The sequence below is a fragment of the Chelonoidis abingdonii genome, chromosome 6, assembly GCF_003597395.2.
Source record: "Chelonoidis abingdonii isolate Lonesome George chromosome 6, CheloAbing_2.0, whole genome shotgun sequence".
NCBI lineage: Eukaryota > Metazoa > Chordata > Testudines > Testudinidae > Chelonoidis > Chelonoidis abingdonii.
Genome location: NC_133774.1, coordinates 71,779,617 through 71,802,780, shown reverse-complemented (window position 1 = coordinate 71,802,780; position 23,164 = coordinate 71,779,617). Strand labels below are relative to the sequence as shown.

The 23,164-nt window shown below is 40.2% G+C and overlaps 1 protein-coding gene across 2 annotated transcripts in view; it reads right to left on the bottom strand.

The window, feature by feature from the left end:
* Nucleotides 1–186: 186 nt before the first annotated feature.
* Nucleotides 187–23,164, bottom strand: part of WDR36 (WD repeat domain 36) — a 61,118-nt gene continuing 38,140 nt past the window's right edge. Inside the window, exons 14-23 of one of the 2 annotated variants that reach the window (XM_032770079.2) lie at nucleotides 21,906–22,071; nucleotides 21,508–21,616; nucleotides 16,287–16,366; nucleotides 10,432–10,539; nucleotides 8,745–8,842; nucleotides 7,648–7,790; nucleotides 6,864–6,986; nucleotides 6,549–6,630; nucleotides 3,479–3,666; nucleotides 187–616 (exon numbers count right to left, since the gene is read on the bottom strand). In XM_032770079.2, coding sequence (XP_032625970.1) covers nucleotides 467–616; nucleotides 3,479–3,666; nucleotides 6,549–6,630; nucleotides 6,864–6,986; nucleotides 7,648–7,790; nucleotides 8,745–8,842; nucleotides 10,432–10,539; nucleotides 16,287–16,366; nucleotides 21,508–21,616; nucleotides 21,906–22,071 — 1,247 coding nt within the window. In that variant the 3' untranslated portion in view covers nucleotides 187–466. The remainder of the gene's footprint in view (nucleotides 617–3,478; nucleotides 3,667–6,548; nucleotides 6,631–6,863; nucleotides 6,987–7,647; nucleotides 7,791–8,744; nucleotides 8,843–10,431; nucleotides 10,540–16,286; nucleotides 16,367–21,507; nucleotides 21,617–21,905; nucleotides 22,072–23,164) is intronic. The other variant, XM_075067150.1, reaches the window with a different exon arrangement.

Here is a 23,164-nt window from a genome sequence, read left to right as displayed (position 1 = left end):
CAGTTTCTGTATCACTATTTTACCTCACAGTTAACAAAGCAATAGCTTTTTTTAAGCTCCAGCATAAGTCTAACACACACACAAAGTATTTTCTATACAGAGACTGGCAGGTTTATTGCTTTCTCTGTCATAATTTGTTCCTCCATTATATGTTTTTGGTCATGATAATATAGCTTTGCTATGCTATATTTGTCCTTAATGTTTATTCATCTTTAAAAAGAATTTACATTGCCTCCAGTAGTCATTTAATGGGGCACTTTACATTTTAAAATTTTTGTACATTTAAATTTTGACAATGAATTTAAATGAGTTAAAAAAAAGTTAAATATTTAATTCTGTATTATTTAACAAAGACATACAAAGGTGTATTGTTGGAATCAGAAACTTATCTGCAATGTTAAAAGTATCATCAATGTGAGAGGATTTTTATCCAACATTAGCATTCTTAAATAGGAACAAAGGCACATTATAACAAAGCACTTTTCATATAATTTAACACACACAGACTTTGATTGAAGAGAGTCTGTAAATGGATCCAGGTTTCCTCTAGTTGGGTTGACACTTTGGCTATTTCTTCCAGCAAGACTGGCTCTGAAGAAAGGATTTTAAGGTGCAACTGAAATGAAGAGAAGTAGTCAATTATTTAAATTCAAATGATCACACCTTTTTGGGGTGCGGGGCGAGAATCAACTTTTCTATTCACCCCACATCTTCCTTTGAGTGATGCCCCAAGTAAAGCAAGTAATGTTATTTTCTTTTAAGAAAGACAGCATTACATTGAATTTATTTTGTCAGATCCCTTTTACCATCAGTTACTCTACTACTACTATATATGTATTAACTAGGAGAAGGCAGCAAATTTTCTCAAACAATGCCAAACCAGATATATGAATGAAAAGATATGCTCATTGCACACTCCCATCTTTTTCCCAGGGAGTAGTTCTGCTTTTCCTCAAAAACCTGCATCACAGCCAGTCTCCCTCTGGCACAGACAGGCTGGATGCAGCACTTTCAAGCCAACCAGCATTGTTTATTCAAATGACCCTTTACTGACTAATGCAAGAAGAATGATGCCAGGCTCCTCTTATCTGGGGCGGAGCATAGTGACTTCACACAGTTAGCACATGTTGACCTGGAGCAAGGGACAGAGCTCAGAAACAAACTTTAAGCCCATGCAGGGAAGCATACCGCTACACTACTATATTATAGCCCAGTGGTCCCCAACGTGGTGCCCGTGGGTGCCATGGCACCTGCCAGGGCATTTGTGTGTGCCCGCCTAGTATCCAGCAGGGGAAAGAAGCCACGGCCCTGCGCCTGCTGGGAACAGAGAACTAATGCTGCAGACACAGTGTTCTCTGTTCCCGGCAGGTGTGGGGCCTGCCTAGTGCCCAGGAGGAGAGAGAAGCTGCGGCCCCATGTCTGCCAGGGACAGAGAACTCCGGGGCTGCAGGCACCAGTGTTCTCTTTCCTCACGGCTTTTTTCTTACATCATATTTAATATTACATAATATAGAATTTTTTTGTATTATTTAATGTACAAATACAAAATAAGTCTTGAAAAATTGTTGGTGCCCACCACACTCTTCTGAAAACATGAATGTGCTACTGGCCACAAAAAGGTTGGGGACCACTGCTATAGCCCATGTAGTAGTCATAGTTATATAGTAAGTAAACAAAGGAGTAAGGAACGGATAGCAGAAACACAAGAGACTGATCGCCTAGCCCTATAAGGGTAGTTTAAGCAGTTAGCGTAAGTATAAGGCCTTATAGCCTGAGGAGGAGGAGTTGCTCAATAAGTTAACATACATAAGTAAATTAACAGTGACCTTACATCACAAGATGGCACAAGGCTTTGTTTATTGTTTTGTAATAATCACAACTGAAGATGCTGGTTTACACCAGCTGGTGATATTTTTATTTAGGGACATCAACAGATATCTGACCACAAGAATAGCATATACGTCAATTCATTTACCCTGGTAATAAACTTGAGGTAAGAGAATTAATTAGCTATGGGAGAATGGCACCACAGTATTAGTAGGGCAAGAAATTACAAGTGAGGAAGAGGGGCTGAAATCCCTACTGAACATGCATTAGGGATAGTGGTGTCAGTATAACAACATTAGAAAAGCTGTATCCCAGCCTATATGCCTGCGGCGATATGCCAGGATGATCACCACTAGTGATAGTTGTCATCTTCCTGCTCACCATGATCACCAACACTTCAGATTGTTTTGCAAGAATGGTATAAGTACATGGATGCTTAGCTCATTCTGTGTGTCTTTGCCATGCTGGCTTACAATATTCGTGACTTTGCTAACTATTATAAATACAGTGTGATTTCCTAAGTCTGAGTGTTGCAACTGTACACACTGGGGCTCCCAACTGAACAGTAATTCTGCTAACACGGGGCCTGATCTTGGGACAAGAACCTACCAAATTTCAGAGTGCTAACTGGAGAAACTAAATCAGTAATGTAATCAATATACAATCAACACACCAAGCAACAGTACCACTGTTCACTTTTCTTTCCATAGTTAAATTTATCAGTCATGTTGAGCTTGGAATTTCTGTTCTGCCTAAATTCTACAATATATTAGTCTATCTCCCCCTGGACTCTAAATAAAGTATGTGTTTATATTTCTCTAGCCTAACTAATTTTAAATAGCTCCCTCTCCCTTAAATTATATTCTCTGCAAGATTATTAAACTGCCTCAGTTAAATGGACACTCTCACAGGTGTGTGAATCTGAAGACAAAATTTTAAAAAGTTGCAATTGTAATTCCTTTCCTACCCTATAGTACAATAAAAAGTCTCTCAACCAGCAGAATCTACACATTCTATCATTATTAGAAAACAACTTAAAGAACCATTTTACTAAAAAGCCACTTCTGTTTAAAAGAGTGCCTGTTGCCACGATAAAGTACGACAACTTAGTTATCTTCACACCTCCTGACATACATTCATTATTAGCTCACTCGTTTCTCAAACTCAGCAGGCTAAGATGCATGCTGAAAACTATAACTCCCAGGGTGAAAAGAACAAATGCAATCAAACGTTTATGCTCGCAAAAATATAGGTAACAGTTATTTAACTACATTTTAAGTAACTGTTGGTTAAGAAAAGCACTTAGTCATATTCGAATGGCAAACTGGAAAAAAACCCAAATGATCATAGGCAATGAATCACGTTCAAATGCTTTTTTTTTTTAAAACTGCTAGTATTGTATTTGCCATCATCTCTACTTTTTCATTTAAGTTGTTAAGACTACGGTCATGTAGGGTTATCATATTAGTCAATAGATACAGTAAATCATTTTGGTAAACCTGAATCCATCACCATAGAAGATGATAAATTCTTCAAAGCAGGGCTGTTTTTTGTTGGGCAGATTTTATCCATTTTACAGAGCCATGTACCATTATGGTATAATAAGTAGCAGCAGTAGTAACAATAATTGTATCAGAACATATACAGTTACCTTTAAAAACAATGCAAGATATGCCTGGGCCAGCTCAAAGTCACGCTTTGTGTTCAGCATTGTCCCAATCAGTCTCAAAAAGCTTTTCATCACCTCTACAGAGCCGCCAGCATCTGGAGCCAAGCCTCTTAGCTCTATCTCAATACTAGCTGGTCCCATTTCCTTTAGAATATTAAGTGGAGATTTATCTGCATTAAAGTATTAAAAAAGAAAGTTAAACATTTGCAATGAAGTGATATAGAAATGCTCAATATGAAAAAAAATATTTCAAAATCTCTGAACAACTATTTGGTGGCATTCTGGATGAGTCTCTTAGTTTGCTGGGGTTTTTTCTTTTTGGTTTCTTCAGAATGCCATATCTGTCTGCAATTACTATTCCACCACATATTGAGAGGAAGTAGTATCTGAATCTCATCATCAGTAGTATGGGTTTGGCTTGCCCTAAGGACTACTTATAAGTATCTTCATGAATATTTTTTATGCCTTGACTTTGGTGCCTTCAAAGTGTTGTACAGCTTATCATTAAGAACTTAGTCTTACCATTAACCACCAGTTTATCATTAACCACTAATAAACCATTAATTCTTGGCATAAGAAAAAGTGCAAACTGGAACTTTCAAGCTATTAATATAATATATACCAAGACATGTGAGTTGAATAGCACTTTGACTGAGGTAAGCCTTTATTTAAGTAAATAAAACATGCAAGTTATATAATGCTTTTTCAACAGTTATTACTTTTGCTAGTGATTAATTTCCCCCAGCATGGTGACAGAAAGATGGCCACTTTGTAATTTTAAGTGTTTTTTCTCTTCATTACTGTTCTTACCCACTATTGCCAAATACTACAATCCTACCTGATTTTTGCAACCTCTAGTTATGCTTCTTTTGAAACTCAGAAGTAAAAGCTGATGACAAGATCAACTTCTAATGCAGCTGTTCATAAATTAGTGATCTTAAATTCTCTTTGTATTCTGTTAGAGTTTGAGTTTCTGAAGTTACTGAGAAGAGACCACAACTTTCACTATATTGTTTGCCAAAACACTTTACAATCTAGAGTGTTATAGTAGCTACATATGAAGCAAGAACCACAAAGCTAATTTTTATTTGTAAAAAAAAGTCACATTAATATAGTGCTGCTAAAATGCAGCATCTAATTTCTAGAGATAATCAAACAAAAAAAGCATACAAATATGCAACATATTTATAGAGTTAATATTCAGAGAATACTTGTAATTGTTCAAAGAGTCTTTACACTTATCTATACAGCAGCTTTGAAAAGATCCAATACAGGGCTGTGTATTGAGATACTAAATGCACTGCATAAAAATGTATATCAGTTTGTAACAGCTGATTATAGCAGTTCTTGTATACAAAATAGGATACAAAAAGTACCTAATTTTATCTATCTATCTCATGTTCAATCACCAACTAGCACTATGGCAGGGAATGTTAAACCAAAAAGTGTCAGTCACCAAATGATAGAATATGCTACATAAAATGTACCTACTGACACCAGAGGAAGGAAAAAAAAAAGATGGATACATGTTGAGTCTACTAATTCTGATAGTTCCTTTAAACTAAAATCCTCAATTTTCTTAAAGCAGTAAGAAATAACCAGGCTGGGCGATAATGACCTTGGTAGAGGGGTGTGAGGAAATAGCCCTCTCCAAACCACTCCCATCCCCACCACCCAGTTGCACTGGGCCTGATTCCTTAGTCACTCCATACACAGAATTCCCTTTGAAATCTATGGAAATTCCACAAGCAAAGTGGCTGAAGGATGAAGCTCAGTACTTGGCTGGAGACAGTCTTCTGTAGAAACTGACTGACAGGACAGCAGCACCTCTGTTTTCATACTGACAGCTTTATCATTGCAACAGAAAAATACAAACGTGTTAAGTGAAAAATCAAGTTTGCAAACTATTTTAGAATGCAGTAAAATGGCATGGACTAAAAACGTGACTATTTCTTCATGCTTGAGATTTACTCCAGAACTTGATGTTGAGTTCTTTTTGCTGAACTTAGTACTAAAAGGAGCAGAGTTTATTTAAAAATGGAAAGGATCTCTCTTGTTTCACTCTCCCACAATTCAAACTACTGAAAATTTTTTACTCAAAACTTAAAAAAATAGCTCAGGACAGACAAAGCACAAAAAATAATCCAAAATGTGGAAGTTGAGAACATGTAAAAACAGGAGAAAGTGTTACAATGGAAACCGCTCTGCAACCCTATCAGGAACTGCTTTACTTTAAATTGCCAGTCTATGTTGTCTGCAAATTTCACTTGTACCCAGTTAAATCTGAGATTCACACTCAAACAAAGGAGAATGTCAGAATAAGCTGGTTCACCTCAAAAACCTTATTTGAAGGGTTTAAGAAGCAACACAAGAAATCTTAGCAAAGCTGGCTTGCAAACAAGTCTCTAATGACAATCTACTGATGTTCCAGTTCTGTGCTTTTTAATTAACAGTTGCTTCTAAAATCCTATTTTAAAGTGGCTCTGCAGGGGCACCATTTAAACAAACAAATCCACCAAGTACATGAATCTCTACAGGTGATTCAAAGCATTTAAATTTCAAAATGCACTAAGTGTTAAGTTACCCAAAGGATTATTTTTTATAAACAATTATTTCTGTTTAAGCCTTACGTTTAAATAATCAGGAAGATCAAGAGTCTTAAATTGTCTGAATATGGTGAGCAGGCCATTCACAATAAAAGTTAATAAAAAGGTATTGCTAAGATAGTTCTAAAGAATCACCAGCTTAAAAGGATCAGATGTGCAGACATTACATTAAGCGTTTACTGCCTGCCTCGTAGACCAGTGTTAGATCATCATAAGTTTCAAGGTATCGCAGCATATTGTCTTTAAGAAGTCAATCTCATTCTCACATGTAGTGGTTATATTTTATTTAATTTTTAACTTGACACTGTTTGCCTAGTGCCGCTGTCTTTGCAAATATATGCTAGACCTCTTTTCCATGACGTACTAATTCTTCATCAGAACTCAAACATTCATTCCCAATATTAATAGTGCGTTACGCTTGAATGAAATTTCACACATTGACTTACACTCATTACTGCTCAAGGCTTCTTCAAGTTGAATGTAGAAATCAGATTTTTGTGCCAATACTCCGAGGTTTACTACCTTTGACTAAACAAAACAAAAAGGTCACACACATCACTTGGAGCATATACCAATATACAATGTGTACTTTCACATCCTACGAAGATATTTTTCATGGACAGGACAAAACATTTGAGGAATCTGGATATGAATGCATTAAACATACACAGTTGGCGCTGGACTTTTAAAGTATGTCTGGGATATGCAGGGGGGAAAAACACACAAAAATATTTAAAACGCTATTCAGTTTTTATCTTTACCTGCTGTTCATCATCATTTTCTTCCTTAGCAGCAGCATATCGTGGTATGAGGCCAGGAACTGTTGGGATGAAGAATGGAGCTGATTTGGGAACTTTCGGTGGCTCTCTTGGTTTATTCCTTTTCTGTTTAAATATTTGAATTAAAATCATCAGGTTTATCATTTAAGTTTTTGATTTTACAGAGTTAAGAAAAAGAAATCTTTATTGAGAAGATAATCAAGACTGTTAGAAAAACCCAACACTTCTATATTTTGGAAATGTACTCTCTTGAGTCTTCCTAATGTTAATCAATAAAACATCTACAAAACTGTCCCAGGCATTATGAAATGCATTACATATTTTCCAAATGAAAAATCCTAAAGTAATATTGAAGACAGAGGGATGGTCTTTTGGACAAGCTCTTCTATGCCTGATGCAGCTCATGGGGGGCATGTAAAGCTATCTTTATGCCACTTTCCATTCCCCTCCCTTCCAGATACTGGTCTGGTGACTCAACGTAGAGCAGATTCATAGGGGTGTTTAAGCTGGTCTGACTGGAAAGTGACCTCAAAGAGGCCAGTGTAGTGCCCATAGTGGCTGAGGTGGTGATGCAAGGGTCATTATGCAATTCCTATACAACCCAAGGAGTCCCACCACTTCAGTGGAGTCCTAAGGCAACTGGTTAAGTCAGCTGTCTGTCTTGTGCCACCAGAACTATCCAAAGGAGGTGGGATGGAACCACAAGATCTGACCCAGAAGCCACAATAATAAAGCTTTTCAGTATGAGGTGTGCATGTAATATTACCTTGATAACATCAAGATTGAGGAGGTTTTTCCATCTTGATTCAGATAGTGATGACAAGGTCACTAGCTGCCCTTCCAATTGCTCTGGTGAACTATAGTCAATCATTTCATCACTTGTTTCTTCATGTCCTGTGATGTCCACATCTTTCAGAGACAAATTTCATTTATAAACACATGTAAACCAAAACAAGTGGTATCAGCACTGATGTAGGATGTTAACATGGAACTATATTTGAGTTAGAGAGATCATTTTAAATACTTTGTATTAAATAAAATTTAATATTTCAACAATGACAAAACATTATTGGTAACCTAGAATCAGGGAAACTTGAAAAGATTAAAAAAATTGTTCCGGTACCAGTATGGCCAAATTTAATTTGAGATCAACTTTATTTTGATCTAATGCAGCTAATTTGACAGTTTTTTCTAGTTTTGTGACTACTATTAAAATTTTGACAGAATGAACAAAAATATTTGATGTTACTGCCTGTGTAATATATTAAAATAACAAAAGTGATTGGTTAGCACAGTTACATGTGTCTTTCAGAGTAGCTGTTGATAATCCAAATATATATTATGGCAGCAAACTAATTTATGATCTCTGTGTGTGGAAAAGCAGACAGGGCAACCAAGAGAAGGGAAAGGGAAATGTTTACTAGTTATGGTACTCTGGTAACAATCTTCAGACTCTATTCACCTACTGAAGTGTGTACAATATTTATAGAATTGCTCATAGACAAATATGCATACAGTTACATACATGAAAGGAAAGATGGTCTTATGATTAATGCACTCTAAGGAGATCTGGGTTCTGTCCCTATGTCTGTCTCAGTCTCCCTGTGTGACTGAGCAAGTCATGTGTTCCAGAAGCAGAACTAATTTTAGTGACTAACCTTAGTGTGTTACATTTTAAAAACAGTAATTTCCCCAGAGATGGTAGAAAAAAAAGAATCCTTATTTTAATTATAAGGAATTTTTTCCTGTTACATGAATTTCTTCGTGGTTGAAAATACTGAATTGTAGACTGAGAAAATTAAACATCTGCTATTTGAGGTTCATTACACAACTAGAAATAAGCCTCTTTCATCCCATAATTACCTTGTGTAGGGCACGTTCCGGGAAGCATTATTACAGAAGGTTCATAATCTGCTGGAAGTGGCCGTAAAGAGACAAGCGAATACAAGGAACAGTTAGACCTGAATAATCGGGACAGATGACATATTATTAGAATTTTTTTCAGACAAACGTGGACAATTATTTTTAACAGTGTTTTTTAAATTTCTGATACTATTATGATATGACACATCACTGACTCCCTTTCTCAAGGTTAGATTCACTCATCTCTACAAAACCTAACCCAGAAAGTTGAAAACTTGGAAAAAGTTTTCTGTAAAATATTGGTACAAGTGAAAAATAACTCCCATGCTTTTAAACAATCATGCTGCAAAAGCACATTTCAAGAATAACTAGCCATTACTACAAACGGTATTATTTCTGCTACCATGTAAATTGCAGCAGCACATGTTAAATTTCTCATTCCCTAGAATGTGTGTTTATTACGTTGAGTGGAGGACAAGAGCTGGGATTTCTGGCTCTGACTCACTGTGTCACTTCACTTAATCTTTGCAGTTTATCTCTAAAAAGTTAGACTTACCCACCTGAAGAGACTGTTTTTAGGCTTAATGTTTGTGAAGTGCTTTACATTTACACTGCTTGCACGAGGATTTCCCATATTATGGTTAATTATTATTAGCATCATCATCATCAAATAGCAATTATTCCCCCAATTTCTATGACCAGCAGAAATACGTTTGAGGGAAGCTTGTGACAAATAACGCCTAATCTATACTTAAGATGTTTTACTGGCATAGTCATGATGATTAAAATATAATTTTTTGCTAACCTAGCTATACTGGCAAAAGCCCTAGTGTAGACACAGCTACACCTACAAAATTAAGTCCATTTGAATGGTTTAGCTTAATTCACTCTAGGACATGGTATAAGCTATAATTATCAAAAGGACCTTTTTGCTGGTATATACTGAATCTGCACCAGGAGAGTTTGCCAGTACTGTTATACTGGCAGTTTTTAAAGTGATCTAAAAACAATGAGGAAGTCTATCACCACCCCTATTTCTGCCCAGCAGTTCATATTGCTCCAAACAACCCAATCAATCCTGTCTCCCTAGTCCCTCCGTCAAGTCTTGTCCCCAGTCAATCCCGTCACTCCCAGATCTCCCATCAATTCTGCTCTCACATCTGTTCTGCCCTCTTCAGCCCCTCTTATCTGGTCCTCCTACAGCTCCTGGATTTCCACTCTCCTCCTCCTAGGTGTGGTGGGGGACAGGTTGTATCAGGGCCCCCTCACTCCCTTCCTGGGCTGTTGCAAGGAAGGGAGGAAGAAGCAAAGGAGCCTTCCATTGGAGGGGACAGGGAAGGAGGGACTGGTACCATTCTGAGCTGCTAGGCTTTCTGCTCCTCTTTCTCCTCCTGAGATTAAGCAGTACTGAGGAGAAATTTTTAAAAAGGAAAATATCAGCTGACTGTTAGGAAAGTGTCTAGATCATGAGATATTTAATGGTAGAACTGTCCCCCTAAGAACAGAAGCCTTTTGAGATTTTTGAACTGGAAAAGACAAAACAATGAAGAATATACTGAAAGGAACAATTCTTAATTTGCAGTAGAAGGATAGACTTTAAGAGGCCTTTTTCCATCTCCAGTTTCCATAATTCTATGCCCAAATAGGTATATTTCTGAATACTTTTTAAAATGTATTATGTACTCACCATAGATAAATTCCAAGATCATCTACATGTGATGAAGCTAGAAAGTCTCCAGTAGGAGACATAGAAATGCTGATAGCTGCTGAGTCTAACAAAAAACAATCTATGAGGCTATGAAAACAAACAAAACAAAAAACAAACAAACAAACAAAAAGGATTATATACAGGGCAATGAATTCATTTTCTTAACTTTATGTCGTGAAACAGATGTGATTTTCACATTTGCACTTAGATTATGGAAGCATACATACAAACTAGATTTTTTCCAAATAATCCAATAAATGATGTGTATTTTAGCAGGTGGATGACTAATCTTTATTACTTTAAGTCACCTCTTTTTTGAGGCAATATAATAAAGTTTTAAGTGCCCCCTACACACCAGTTTTACATATTTTGTGGAAGTCAAGAAACCATTTCTCCACCGCCAATTCCACAGATTTACTACTAAATTGGTTTTTAGGGGCAAGAAAATACATTTTATATTTTCAGTTAGATCTATATAGACACACTATGTTTTGGGGCTCTCATCTTGTTTTCACTTCCCCATGTTCCCACTAATGGACTGCCACTGATTGTTAGCTTGTGCCATCTTACATGGCATAAAAAACAAAAACAAAAAACAAACTGTTAGCATCTCCCAACTAAACATTAAAATCAGCATAGCATCCTCAATTGTACTTGAATTCTCTCATTTTTCTCCCATCATAACTTAAAGGAAAATTCAGTGTTTAGTTTTTTGTAATAGATTAAAAAAAACCATTGGATTTTGTATTTTTTAAAAACCTCAACTACAACTGTTATTTTGACAATAATGAAGAGGAAAACAGAAATAAACTAAATAGGCAACATCAGTTTAATTTAATAGCACATCAGCCTATAATAAACTCATTATACAGTTTTAATTGGTCACACCAACACGTGTCTCCCAAGACTAATATTTTTGATCCTACATAAGTTACACATGATCAGGTCCTAACATTGTATACACCACTTTCCATAACCTTTCCTGAAATTCAAAATCTGCACAGTCTGGCAAGAAACTCCCTGCTAAGCAAGGAATTTGAAGTTATTATTTTAAATGAGCATTTCTTCATATGCAAAGACACTTTGAAATAAAGAACTGTTTACTCTATATGGTGTAGGAGAGACAGTGCTTAGTAAATGAATCAGTGCAGTAGTGAACAATCCATTTACTGTAGGATTCCTGGTTCATTTATTGAAGTAATTGGAAGATGTGAAGTGAATGAAACGGGTCTGCAGGAAGAGAAAGGATGATTTTGGTTAAGGCTTAATTACACTTGGAGAAAAAGGTTCATTCCCTGGCTCTGCAACACATGTCCTCTATGATGCTATGCAAGTCACTTAAACCAAAGTTTTTACACGTGCCCACTGTGTTTCTCTATTTTCTAAATGTCCAACTTGAGTCACTTACCGTAAGATTTTTAGAAGTGTAGGTGGTCACACCTGGACCAAGATATCAGTGGAAGCTACAGATGCTTAGGATGGGGGGAGAAGGGAGGAGAAGAGAGAGATGAAGGTGGGAGAGATTCCAGAGGACTGGCAGAATGCAAATATAGTGCCAATGTATAAAAAGGGTAATAAGGGCAATCCGAGGAATTACAAAACCAGTCATCTTAACTTCAGTACCGAGAAAGATAATGCAGCAAATAATCAAGCAGTTAATTTGTAGACACCTAGAAGATGCTATTGTGACAAGTAAACAGTCAATATGGATTTGTCGGAACAAATCATGTCAAACCATTCCTTTAACAGGGTAACAAGGCTTGTGGATCTGGGGCAAGCAGTAGATGTGGTATATCTTGACTTTATTAAGGCTTTTGGTACGGTCTCACATTACCTTCTCATAAACTAGGGAAATACAGCCTAGATGGAGTTATTATAAAGATGGGTGCATAACTGGTTGGAAAACTGTTCCCACAGAGTAGTTAACAGGGCTCACAGTCAAGCTGGAAGGGCATATCGAGTAGAACCCGGCAGTGATTGGTCCTGGGACTGGTTCTGTTCAATATCTTCATAAATGATTTACATAATGGCATACAGTATACACTTACAATTTGTGCATGATACCACACTGGGAGGGGTTTCAAGTGCTTTGTAGGATAAGATTAAAATTCAAAATGATCTGGACAAACTGAAGAAATGGTCTGAAGTAAATAGGATGAAATTCAATAAGGACAAATGCAAAGTACTCCACTTAGGAAAGATCAATCAATTGCACACATACCAAACAGGAAATGATTACCTAGGTAGGAGTACTCCAGAAGGGGGCCAGAGGGTTATAGTGAATCATATGCTAAATATAAGTCAACAGTATAACACTGTTGGGAAAAAAAGCAAACATCATTCTGGGATGTATTAGCAGGAATGTTGTAAGCAAGACATGAGAAGTCATTCTTCCACTCTATTCTGCACTGATAAGGCCTCAATCAGAGTATTGTCTCCGGTTCTGGGTGCCACATTTCATGAAAGATCTGAACAAGTTAGAGAAAGTCCAGAAGAGAGCAAAAAAAAAGTGATTAAATGTCTAGATTGTTTAGTCTGGAAAAGGGAAGACTGTGAGAGGACAGTATAATAGTTTTCAAGTGCATAAAAGGTTGTTACAAAGGAGGAGGGTGAAAAATTGTTCTCCTTAATGTTCGAGGACAGGACAAAAAGCAATGGGCTTAAAATTGCAAGGGAGGTTTAAGTTGGACATTAAGAAAAAACTCTGTCAGAACAGGTAAGCACCAAAAAAAAAAAACCATTGCCCACGGAGGCTGTGGAATATCGGTCATTGGAGGTTTTTAAGAATATGTTAGACTAGTGATTCTCAACTAAGGTTATGCATACCCCTGGAGGTATGCAGAAGTTTTCCAGGGGATACATCAACTCATTTAGATATTTGCCTAGTTTTACAACAGGCTACATAAAAAGCACTAACGAAGTCAGTACAAACTAAAATTTCATACAATCACTTGTTTATACTAATCTACATAATATACACTGAAATGTACATACATTATTTATATTCCAATTGATTTATTTTATAATTATATGGTAGAAATGAGAAAGTCAGCAATTTTTCAGTAATAGTGTGCTGTGACACTTTTGTCTTTTTATGTCTGATTTTGTAAGCATGTAGTTTTTAAGTGAGGTGAAACTTGGGGTACGCAAGACAAAAATCATACTCCTGAAAGGGGTACAATAGTCTGGAAAGGTTGAGAGGCAGTGAGTTAGACAAACACCTGTCAGGAACGGTTTGGTTATTACTCAGTGCTGCCTTGAGTGCAGAAGACTGAACTAGGTGACTTATTAAAGTCCAGAACATGCTTGTATTGTGAGGGGAAGAGCCAAAAGGGAAGTGATCAGAGTGGGTATGAGGGAGATCAGGAGATCTGACGGGACCACTGGGGCAAGTGGAGGGAAACTTCTCCATCTGTGACAGCGGAGAAAGATGAGAGGAGTTGTAGGAAGAGGAAGTCACCTCGTGTTGTATTTTGTCAAATTTTCCCTTCGAAGAAATCAGAGCGATCCTGGGTGGAGAGAGAAGTAGGCATATGGGGAGCAGAGGGTTTGAGCAGTGAGCCAAAAGTAACAAAAAGGCATGAGGGATTGTGGGTGTGAGATTTAATTAAGTTGTGGTAGTAGAGTTGTTTAGCAAGGAAGATGGCAGAACTGAAAGAGGAGAGAAATCTGTAATGTGGGAAGTCAGCCAGGTCATGGGATTTCCAACAGAGCTGCTCAACAGCACAAGAGCAGAAGCATAGCAGTGAATGCGGGCGGTGAGCAAAAGAAGCCCTGCAGATGCCTGTATAAAACCACTGTCTCTCACCAAGAGAGAATCCATTAGCACTCAAAAAGGAAATGTAAGTATGATGAGTTAGGCTGGGAGAGGCAGAAGGATGTGTTGGTGATCTCAGTATGCACTAGGAAAAAGTTCAATGCTAGAAAGAGTTAAAAAGATAACCCAGATTATGAGTACAGGGCATGTAAATTAACGTTAATTTGTCCAAGCTACACTGAGTACAAAGAGAAATTTGCATACAGTTACAACAATTAAATGACATACAATCAAGCACAGATGGATCATTTATTTCTGTGAAATTTAAGGAGACCATTTAATCATCATTCAGATTTCAGCAGTATTTATACACAACGTGCTCAATGAGTGGATAGCAGAGTGCACACTAAAAACAGATGTATCATAACTTGTAAAAGATTGATGTTTTTGAATCAAACAACATCTATAATTTCTCTTATATACAGCTTCAAAATTAGTAGTTGTTTTTGTATGTGTACAATAGCTCATATTCCTAACCATACTAAGGGAAAGCAAGACCTGCAGTTGAATGTTTAATGAGCATCATTGCTCTATTTCAGTATATCCTAAATTCCAAGCAAGTTAAATTACCTTAATTTTTTTCAGACAGAATGTCATGTCATTTTGATTCCACATCAACAAGAATTTTGCTAGAGTTATTTTGTTGACTTCCTATCTCCATTATAAAATATAATAGCATCTATGTACCACAGCGACAGATGCAAATGTTAAACAAGCTAAACACTCCAGGCAAGTGCACTGACTGTTTTAGATTGCCTTTAAAAACTTTATCATATGCTTTTCCAAGTCATTTCTTTAATAAGAAATGAAATCAACATTAAGAATCTGTAATCGTTTTGAGGAGAGAAGTTCTAAATTTAATTCATCCATTAATCTTTTGGTCTCTAACTTGAGGCATGACTTTTAACAATCTATTGACCAATCTTTCTGTGATACAACTCACATCATGTATTTTAAATGAAAGTAAATAATTTTCAGTTTTAATATTGTCATAGCAACATAACAATGCAAATCTTCAGTTGGTTCCCAGCTGCTTGCAGGCTTCTCTAACTTACACTAAAGGTATGTCTACACAGCAAAGAAAAACATGTGGCTGGCCCGACTTGGGCTCAAGGGGCTTGGGACATGGGGCTGTTTCACTGCTGTGTACACTTCGGACTCAGGTTGCAGCCTGCACTCTAAGACCCTGCGGGGTAACAGCATTCCAGAACTTGGACTGCAGCTCAAGCCCAGAAATCTACACAGCAATGAAACAACTCCGTAGTCTGAGCCCTGTGAGCCCAAGTCAGGCCAGCCACAGGTTTTTCTTTGCTGTGTAGACATGCCCTAAGGTATCAGCCTAGATCAGGAAAGCACAAAGGGAGCCTGAAGTCCCCTCTGTATACATCTTCCCCACCTCCTGAATTATTCTGTGTACTTCTCAGCCAAAACTGAACATTCAGGGCAGAATATACATTTCTGAGCAGAGCAGAAATTTTCGGGAAGTTTATAAGCAAGTAGAAATGGAAAACTAAAGTTGATTTGCAATCTTAACGTAGTGTTTGATACTACAGACATGATAACAAACAGTCATTTTATGCTTTTGAATTTACAAAGTGTTTTGCATTGACATGGGAAGCAACCTTATGTTCTGCTTTCCTGAATGGTATGTGGTTTTATCATCAAAGTAAAATTGACCTTCTAACCTTTTTAATTGTACATGTGCTTGAAAGTAAAAAACCAAGAAGTCTTATTGTTCACAATTTCAATGTCAGGCTTCAAACACTGCCTATACTATAATTATATAATTTTCTACTATAAATTCCCATTTACAAGAGCTTCATAAAATGGCTATAAAAAATTACTAATGCCAGACAAAACAAGTCAGTTTCAAATACTAATGTTCAACAAATATCAACTTTTTAAATTAGTGTACGTTTATGGGACATCGTCAATGCATCAAGCCTTTTTTGTGGTTTAATGCATGGAATTCATATGCAAGTAAGAGCTCTCTGCTACATTACTTAAATTGACTTACCATCCAGATGGGAGGTCCCAAGTCTTAACAGTGCAATCCATTGATGCAGTTATTAGCCAACGGCCATCGGAACTGAAAGTCTGTAATAATAATAAATCTAAATGAGTATTTTCGAGCACACATCCTTCTTTAGTTCATAAGAGAAGACTGCACTGATAGTTTCATCCCAGCCCTAGGCAAACATCTGTCCACACAACAAAACTGATAGTCTCTGATCACAGAAGACCTAAGGCTAGAAAAGCAAGGGTGTAGCAGGATACCGTATAAGTGAAGTGACCCATATTATGTTTGTAGGCCCTCACTTTTGCACACACAGATATTCACCACAAAATGTAAAAGAAAAAAATATATAGAAACATAAGACGTCAACATCAGAGATGTACTCATCTCTTGGTATTTGGAATAAATTAGTAAATGAATACAAATCCTGACAGCATTTTGAAAACAAATATCTAATTCACATCAGCATGTCACTCTTTAGCGCTGTATAATAAACAAATATAACTATGTTACGACAGATGCTTAAAACTACTGTTTATACTTCTGGTTTGTAGGGAATCTCTTGTGCCATTATAGACTTTGAAGAGATAGGACAGTTACCTGTTCTATAACTGGCGTTCGAGATGTGTTGCTCATGTCTATTCCACAGTAGGTGTGCGTGCTCGCCACATGCACCCGTGCCGGAAGTTTTTCCCTTAGCAGTACCTGCACTGGGGGAGCACCGTGGCGACCCCTGGAGAGGTGCCTGTATATCGCGCTATAAAGGGGACCACGTGCTCCCTCCACCCTGGTTTCCTTCTTGCTGGACAACTCCGACAGTGGGGAAGGAGGGCGGGGTGTGGAATAGACATGAGCAACACATCTTGAAGAATGTCAGTTACGGAACAGGTAACTGATTTTTCTTCTTTGAGTGATTGCTCATGTGTATTCCACAATAGGTGATTCCAAGCTATACCTGTTGGAGGTGAGCAGGAGTTCACAACAGCCTGAGACGGAGCACTGCCCTGCCAAACCCAGCATCATCCCCAGTTTGGGAGACGATCGCATAATGTGAAGTGAATGTGTGAACTGAGGCCCAAGGGGCAGCCCTACAAATGTCTTGGATAGGGACATGGGCTACGTAGGCAGCTGATGAGGCCTGAGCCCTGGTTGAGTGTACCCTAATGATTGGTGGTGGGGGAACCCCTGCCAGATCATAGCACGTGCATATACATGAGGTAATCCAGCAGGAAAGACACTGGGTGGAGATAGGTTGCCCCTTCACCCGCTCAGCCGAGGCAAGAAAAAGCTATGAGGATTTCCAGAATGGTTTGGTTTGATCCAGGTAAAAGGCCAGTACTCTACGTATATCGAGTGTGTGGAGGCAGCGTTCCTCATTGAAGGAATGGGGCTTAGGACAGAACACAGGGAGAAACATGCTCTGATTCATATGGAAGGCGGAGACCACCTTCGGGAGGAATGCCGGGTGTGGGCAAAGCTGGACTTTATCCCTGTGGGAGACTGTACAGAGGGGATTCCTAGGTTAAGGCCCTGAGTTCCGAGACACGGCTGGCTGACATGATTGCCACAAAAAAGGCTACCTTCCATGAGATGTGAGACCGGGAACATGTGGCCAGGGGTTCAAAGGGAGGGCCTGTGAGTTGGGACAAAACCAGGTTCAGATCTCATTGCGGCACAGGGGGTCCCGCGTATGGGAATGAGTGGTCAAGGCCCCTAGGGAAACGGGAGGTCATAGAGTGGGAGAAGCCCTTGCACCGGAGGGTGGAAGGCCGATATAGCCAACAGGTATACACTGACAGAGGAGGGTGCCAGTCTTTGGGTCCTATGGGACAGGAGATAGTCCAGGATAAGCTTAACAGGCATGGATGAAGGGGAGACTCTCCGCTCACTCACCCACTTGAAGAACCTGGACCAGCTGTGGCGTGTGGACTGTTTCCTACATTCCAGGAGGACCTGCCTTACCTGCTTCGAACATCTGCCTTCCTCCTCATCTAGCCACGGAGCAACCATGCTGTCAGGTGGAGCGTGGCTAGGTTGGGATAGAGGAAGCAGCCCCTATCCTGGAAGAATAGGTCCAGGTGAAGCGGCAATGTCCTCAGGGGTGGGGAGGAGGGAGACGTCTGGTGAGTTGCAAAGAAGTCGATCTGGGGAACTCTCCACTCTCGGAGAGGCTGGTGAGCGACTTCCAAGTGGATCAACCTCTCATACCAGGGGAGAAAACCCTGCTGGGGCGATCTGCTGAGGCCCCTTTGGCCTTTGGGATCAGGAAGTACTGGGGGCAGAACCCCTTGCCCTGGAATTCTACTGGTACCTCTTTCCACTGCCCCCAGATGCAGCAGACGGTCCACCTCCTGCCCTAGGAGGTGGGTATGCTTCAGGTCCCCGGGGCCTACAGGGAAGGGCTGGTGGTTTGGAGGGGGTGAGGTGAACTGCAACATGTAGCCCTGGGAAATGGCGCTGAGGACCCACTGGTCCAATGTGATACGGGACCACGCCATGCAGAAGGCAAACAGTTGCGGAACACAAACTTTATTAATTGGGGGGAGGGGGTCTCCCTGGCAACTGGCCCAGTCCCTCCCTGCAAAATAATCAAAACCACCCTCTTTCCCTGCCTCTTGCCCTTAGAGGGCCCAGGCTGCAGGGCAGAGCGGGACTACAGCTGAGACCGGCGTTTTTGGTCTCTCAGTCTCTTATATGGGGGCTAGTATCTGCTCCTCGCAGGCTAAGCCGCCGGTTGTGGTTTGGCCTTGTCCTTAGCTGGAGGGACATAGAGGCCCAATGTCTGCAGGGTGATGTGGGAATCCTTCATCCTACGTAGCCTGACATCCATCTGGTCCACGAAGAGCGCCTTCCCATCAAAAGGGAGGTCCTGGGCCTCCATCAACAGGCCACAGAGGAGGAGCCATGACACCTGCGCATGGAAATTGCCGAAGCCATCGAGCAGGTTGCCGTGTCGGCTGCATCCAACGCCGCTTTTGCCGCTGCCGCCCCCTCTTCTACTAGCGCCTTAAAGTCCTTCCTGTCCTGGTCTGGGAGAAGAGGCTCAAACTTAGACAGGGAGTCCCACAGGTTAAAGTTATATCTGCTCATTAAGGCCTGGTGGTTGGCTACCCTGAGCTGGAAACTTGCTGAAGAATAAATCTTCCTACCAAAAAGAGTCCAGTTGTCTGGCATCCTTACTCTTGGGGGTAGGTGTGGGTTGGCCCTGATGCTCTCTGTGGTTTACCGACCCTACCACAGGCGAGTTAGGTGTCGGGTGAGAATAGAGGTACTCATGGTCCTTGGTGGGCATAAAGTACTTCCTTTCAGCCTTCTTGGAGACTGAGGCCAAGGAGGTGGGAGTTTGCCACAGGGTGTTGGAAAAGTTGGCTACACCCTGGTGCAGGAGCAGAGCCATGCGGCCCGGTGTCAAGGGGGACAACATGTTAAAGAGGGAATTGGAGGGGCCTTCCATTTCCTCAGCCTGCAGCTGAAGGCTGGATGCCACTCGCTTTAGCAGGTCTTGGTGTGCCTTAAAATCCTCCTGAGGGATTGGTGATGGAGGCGCCATTATGGTGTCGTCCAGTGCCAGGGAAAGAGCCAGCACGGAGCCATGGGCCTTGGGGAATCTTGAGTGCAATATCTAGTTGAGCGAGAACTGGAACAAGAACAACGTCTACCCCCTCAAGACCGGCTGCGGTAGTCCCATTGTGAAGAGAAACGTTCCTGGTGCCTCCCTCAATCCTGATGCTGCCTGGCAGGCAGCGTAGCGGGTCCCCAAGACTCCTGTCCAGGTGGTGATCGGGATGGTCTGGTCAGCGTCGAGTGAGGGCATGAGCCGGACAACTGATCGCTGCGCGCCAAACGGTGTAGGGAGCAGTCCTCGGAGCGGGAACTGCGACCCGCAAGAGAGGTTCGATGGACCCCCAATGGGGGTTTGCCCTGGGACTGGGGATCTGTCACTGATTGCATGCCTGGAACCAGGAGACTCAATGTCTTTTGCAGCCTGCAATGCCTCTATCATCAACAGCATCCGTACTGGTGGAGATGTGTGCGCGGACAGCGCCGGGCTGCTCCGCTAAACATGAGTTGGAGACCTTGAGTCCGGGGGGGACCGTGGGTTGCCCGATGTGGGACCAGCCTCCCCTCTTTCCTTGCCTCGGTACCGCTGTGAGGTAGGGCCCTCTTCCAGCTTCTTGAAGGGAGAACGGTACTGGCTAGTAGAGGGTGCCTCGCTACGTACCCAGCGGTGGGAGCTGAGTCCACTCAGTGCACCGGGCTTGGGGCCAACACTGATTACTTGACTAGAGCATGGAGTCTAATGTCTCTCTCCTTCTTGGTCTGCGGCTTGAATAACCTGCAGATCTTACAACATTCGCCGAGTGAGTCTCACCCAAGCAGCGGAGACACTCAGCATGCGGGTCACTCCTAGGCAGAGAACGGTGACAGGAATCGCACGACTTGAAGTCTAGGGCACAGGGCATGCCCCGAGCCCATTCTAACAACTGAAGTAACAATTCCACAAATGGTACCACTAAGGATAAGTAGAAAGGCTGCAGCAGAGCTGGAGCACAAAGTTCTGACTACCTTCACTGGCGGCAAGAAGGAACTGAGGGTGGGGGAAGCACGCGGTCCCCTTATAGCACAGTATAGAGGTGTCACTCTAGGGGTCGCAGTGGTACTCCCCCAGTATGGGTACTGCTAAGGGAAAAACTTTCGGCACCTGTGCACGTGGCGAGCACGCACACCTACTGTGGAATATACATGAGCAATCACTCGAAGAAGGATAGCTTCCCAGTTGCTGCCCTCAACGACACTAGTGTGGCCTCAAATATCTGTTATGTTACTTCTAACTTTTCATTTGATTAAGAACAAAAAATAAGGTTTCAGACACATTCATTTTTTAAACTGTCCGTCCTTTGGTAATAAAATTACAATAAAACTCCAGGTCTGTACTGGTGAGCTAAAATTTGTATATTTACTATTTGAACATTAAAATGCTCAATCAGCAAACTATATTAATTCTTAAGAGGACATATACAATGTATGGTTGCAGTTTCCAAAGGGGCACCCTGAATTTTTTGACTTCTGCAGCTGAACACAAGAAGAAGGGATCCAACTTAAAATGCACATTTGTATTTTATTATCTGTTATATACAGACAACAAATCTATCACCCTCAAATTGAATTTACTTTTGTTGCAGATTATCAGCACATAAATATGTACAGTATATACATTCACCATGTCATTAATCTGGCTGTGGTGTCCTGAGAACTTCCTGACGATCCTTCTTGTTTCTATATCCAAAACGCTAATGCCAAAGTCATCTGAGGCAATTCCCAGAATACCACTGGAAAGAATTAGTAGCACATATTGGCAGTTAATATTCAGAGATAAAACAGACAAGCATATCCTAATATTACCCAACAAAATTTTATGTTCTACTGAAATTTCCTAAGCAAGACAAGTTTCCAGGCCTTCTGCAATATAAAAAGCTCCTTGAAGGACTAATAGTCATTTCTAGCTTAAAATGTTAGGAAATTAAAGACATTTTTGTTGTGGTCTTTTATGAGAGGCTTAGACTTTAAGATTACAACACAACAATCTAAGCTGTAATTGAAATAGTTTTAGATTCTCACCTGTCTCTGTGAAGCAGCATTGCACTTGGAGAAGAAGAGAGATTTGCAGAGTAAACTAGGTCCATGGTCTTGAACTTCCAGAATTTAATTAATCCTTCACTTCCAGCTGTGATTGTCAACTGGTTTAATCCATCCACTGCTACCCCTCTAATGGCACCTTCATGTGCTTAATCCAAAAGCAAAAAATAAACATCATTTCAGGGCTTTATACCTACATAGTGCCAATTACTGAGGCACCTAGGTTCCTTCAGAGCTAAAGACAGATTTAAACAAGAGGAACAAACAATAGTAAATATCGAACAAACAATAGTAAAGCCCCCTGATACTATTACTTGAATATTTTAAGTTTACATACTTAATCAGTGCTTTCCATCAGTGCCCAGGTCAATTCTGTTTAACTGATTAAGGTACAGATAACTAAGCATCAGTGTGACAGTGACATATTATACACACACACACACACACAGAACAAGGTTAAGATGGCAATTCAGAAGGTTTTAACTGAACAATTTTTCATGTTGACACAAAGCAGAATACTAGCCTTCATTATTTGCTTGAAAATCCTGATTCTGAATTTGCAGTTTGGGGTTTCTGAATTGCTTTCAATTACTTTACCTTCCTATTCTGCCACTAATAGGACACTGAAATTTTGAGACATTGAATTATATATATTTCTGATGTAGGTTTTCCTGTTCTGAAAATTGGTAAATCCATATGTAAATATAGAATATACGGCAATAATCAGCAACAAACAATATAAGCAGGAAGGCACTAAGACTTCATTAACTTTTAGAGAGGAAAAGCCTTAAAAGGCTAGCAGCTTTTCTGTCCCCAACCTGGAACTTCAAGTATTACCAAAAACATGTTAACTGTCTTATGCCTCTCTTGGGGGACAGAGAAACCACAGGTTAGCTCATTCCTCAGCCTCCACTAACATCTTAATTAAAACCCAGATGCCAAAGTTGAGGGCCCCAAATCTAACCTAAAAGTAACTTGCTCCCACTACCACATCTCACTGAAACATGTCTGTTTAGATCAGAAGTCAGTTGTCTGAAACAAAGGTGCAACACAGCGGAAGTCACAACTTTTCAAGAAAGTAATTCAACAGCAAACCCAAAGAACTGGGCTGGGTTACAAATCTGCAGGCATGCATGCTATCCCTACATTCTTTGAAGCAGGGAGCATACTGACATGTACAAGAATTTGGTGTTCTGCTACGGAAGTAGAACAGAGCAGGTCATGGGGGATATGATGTGCAC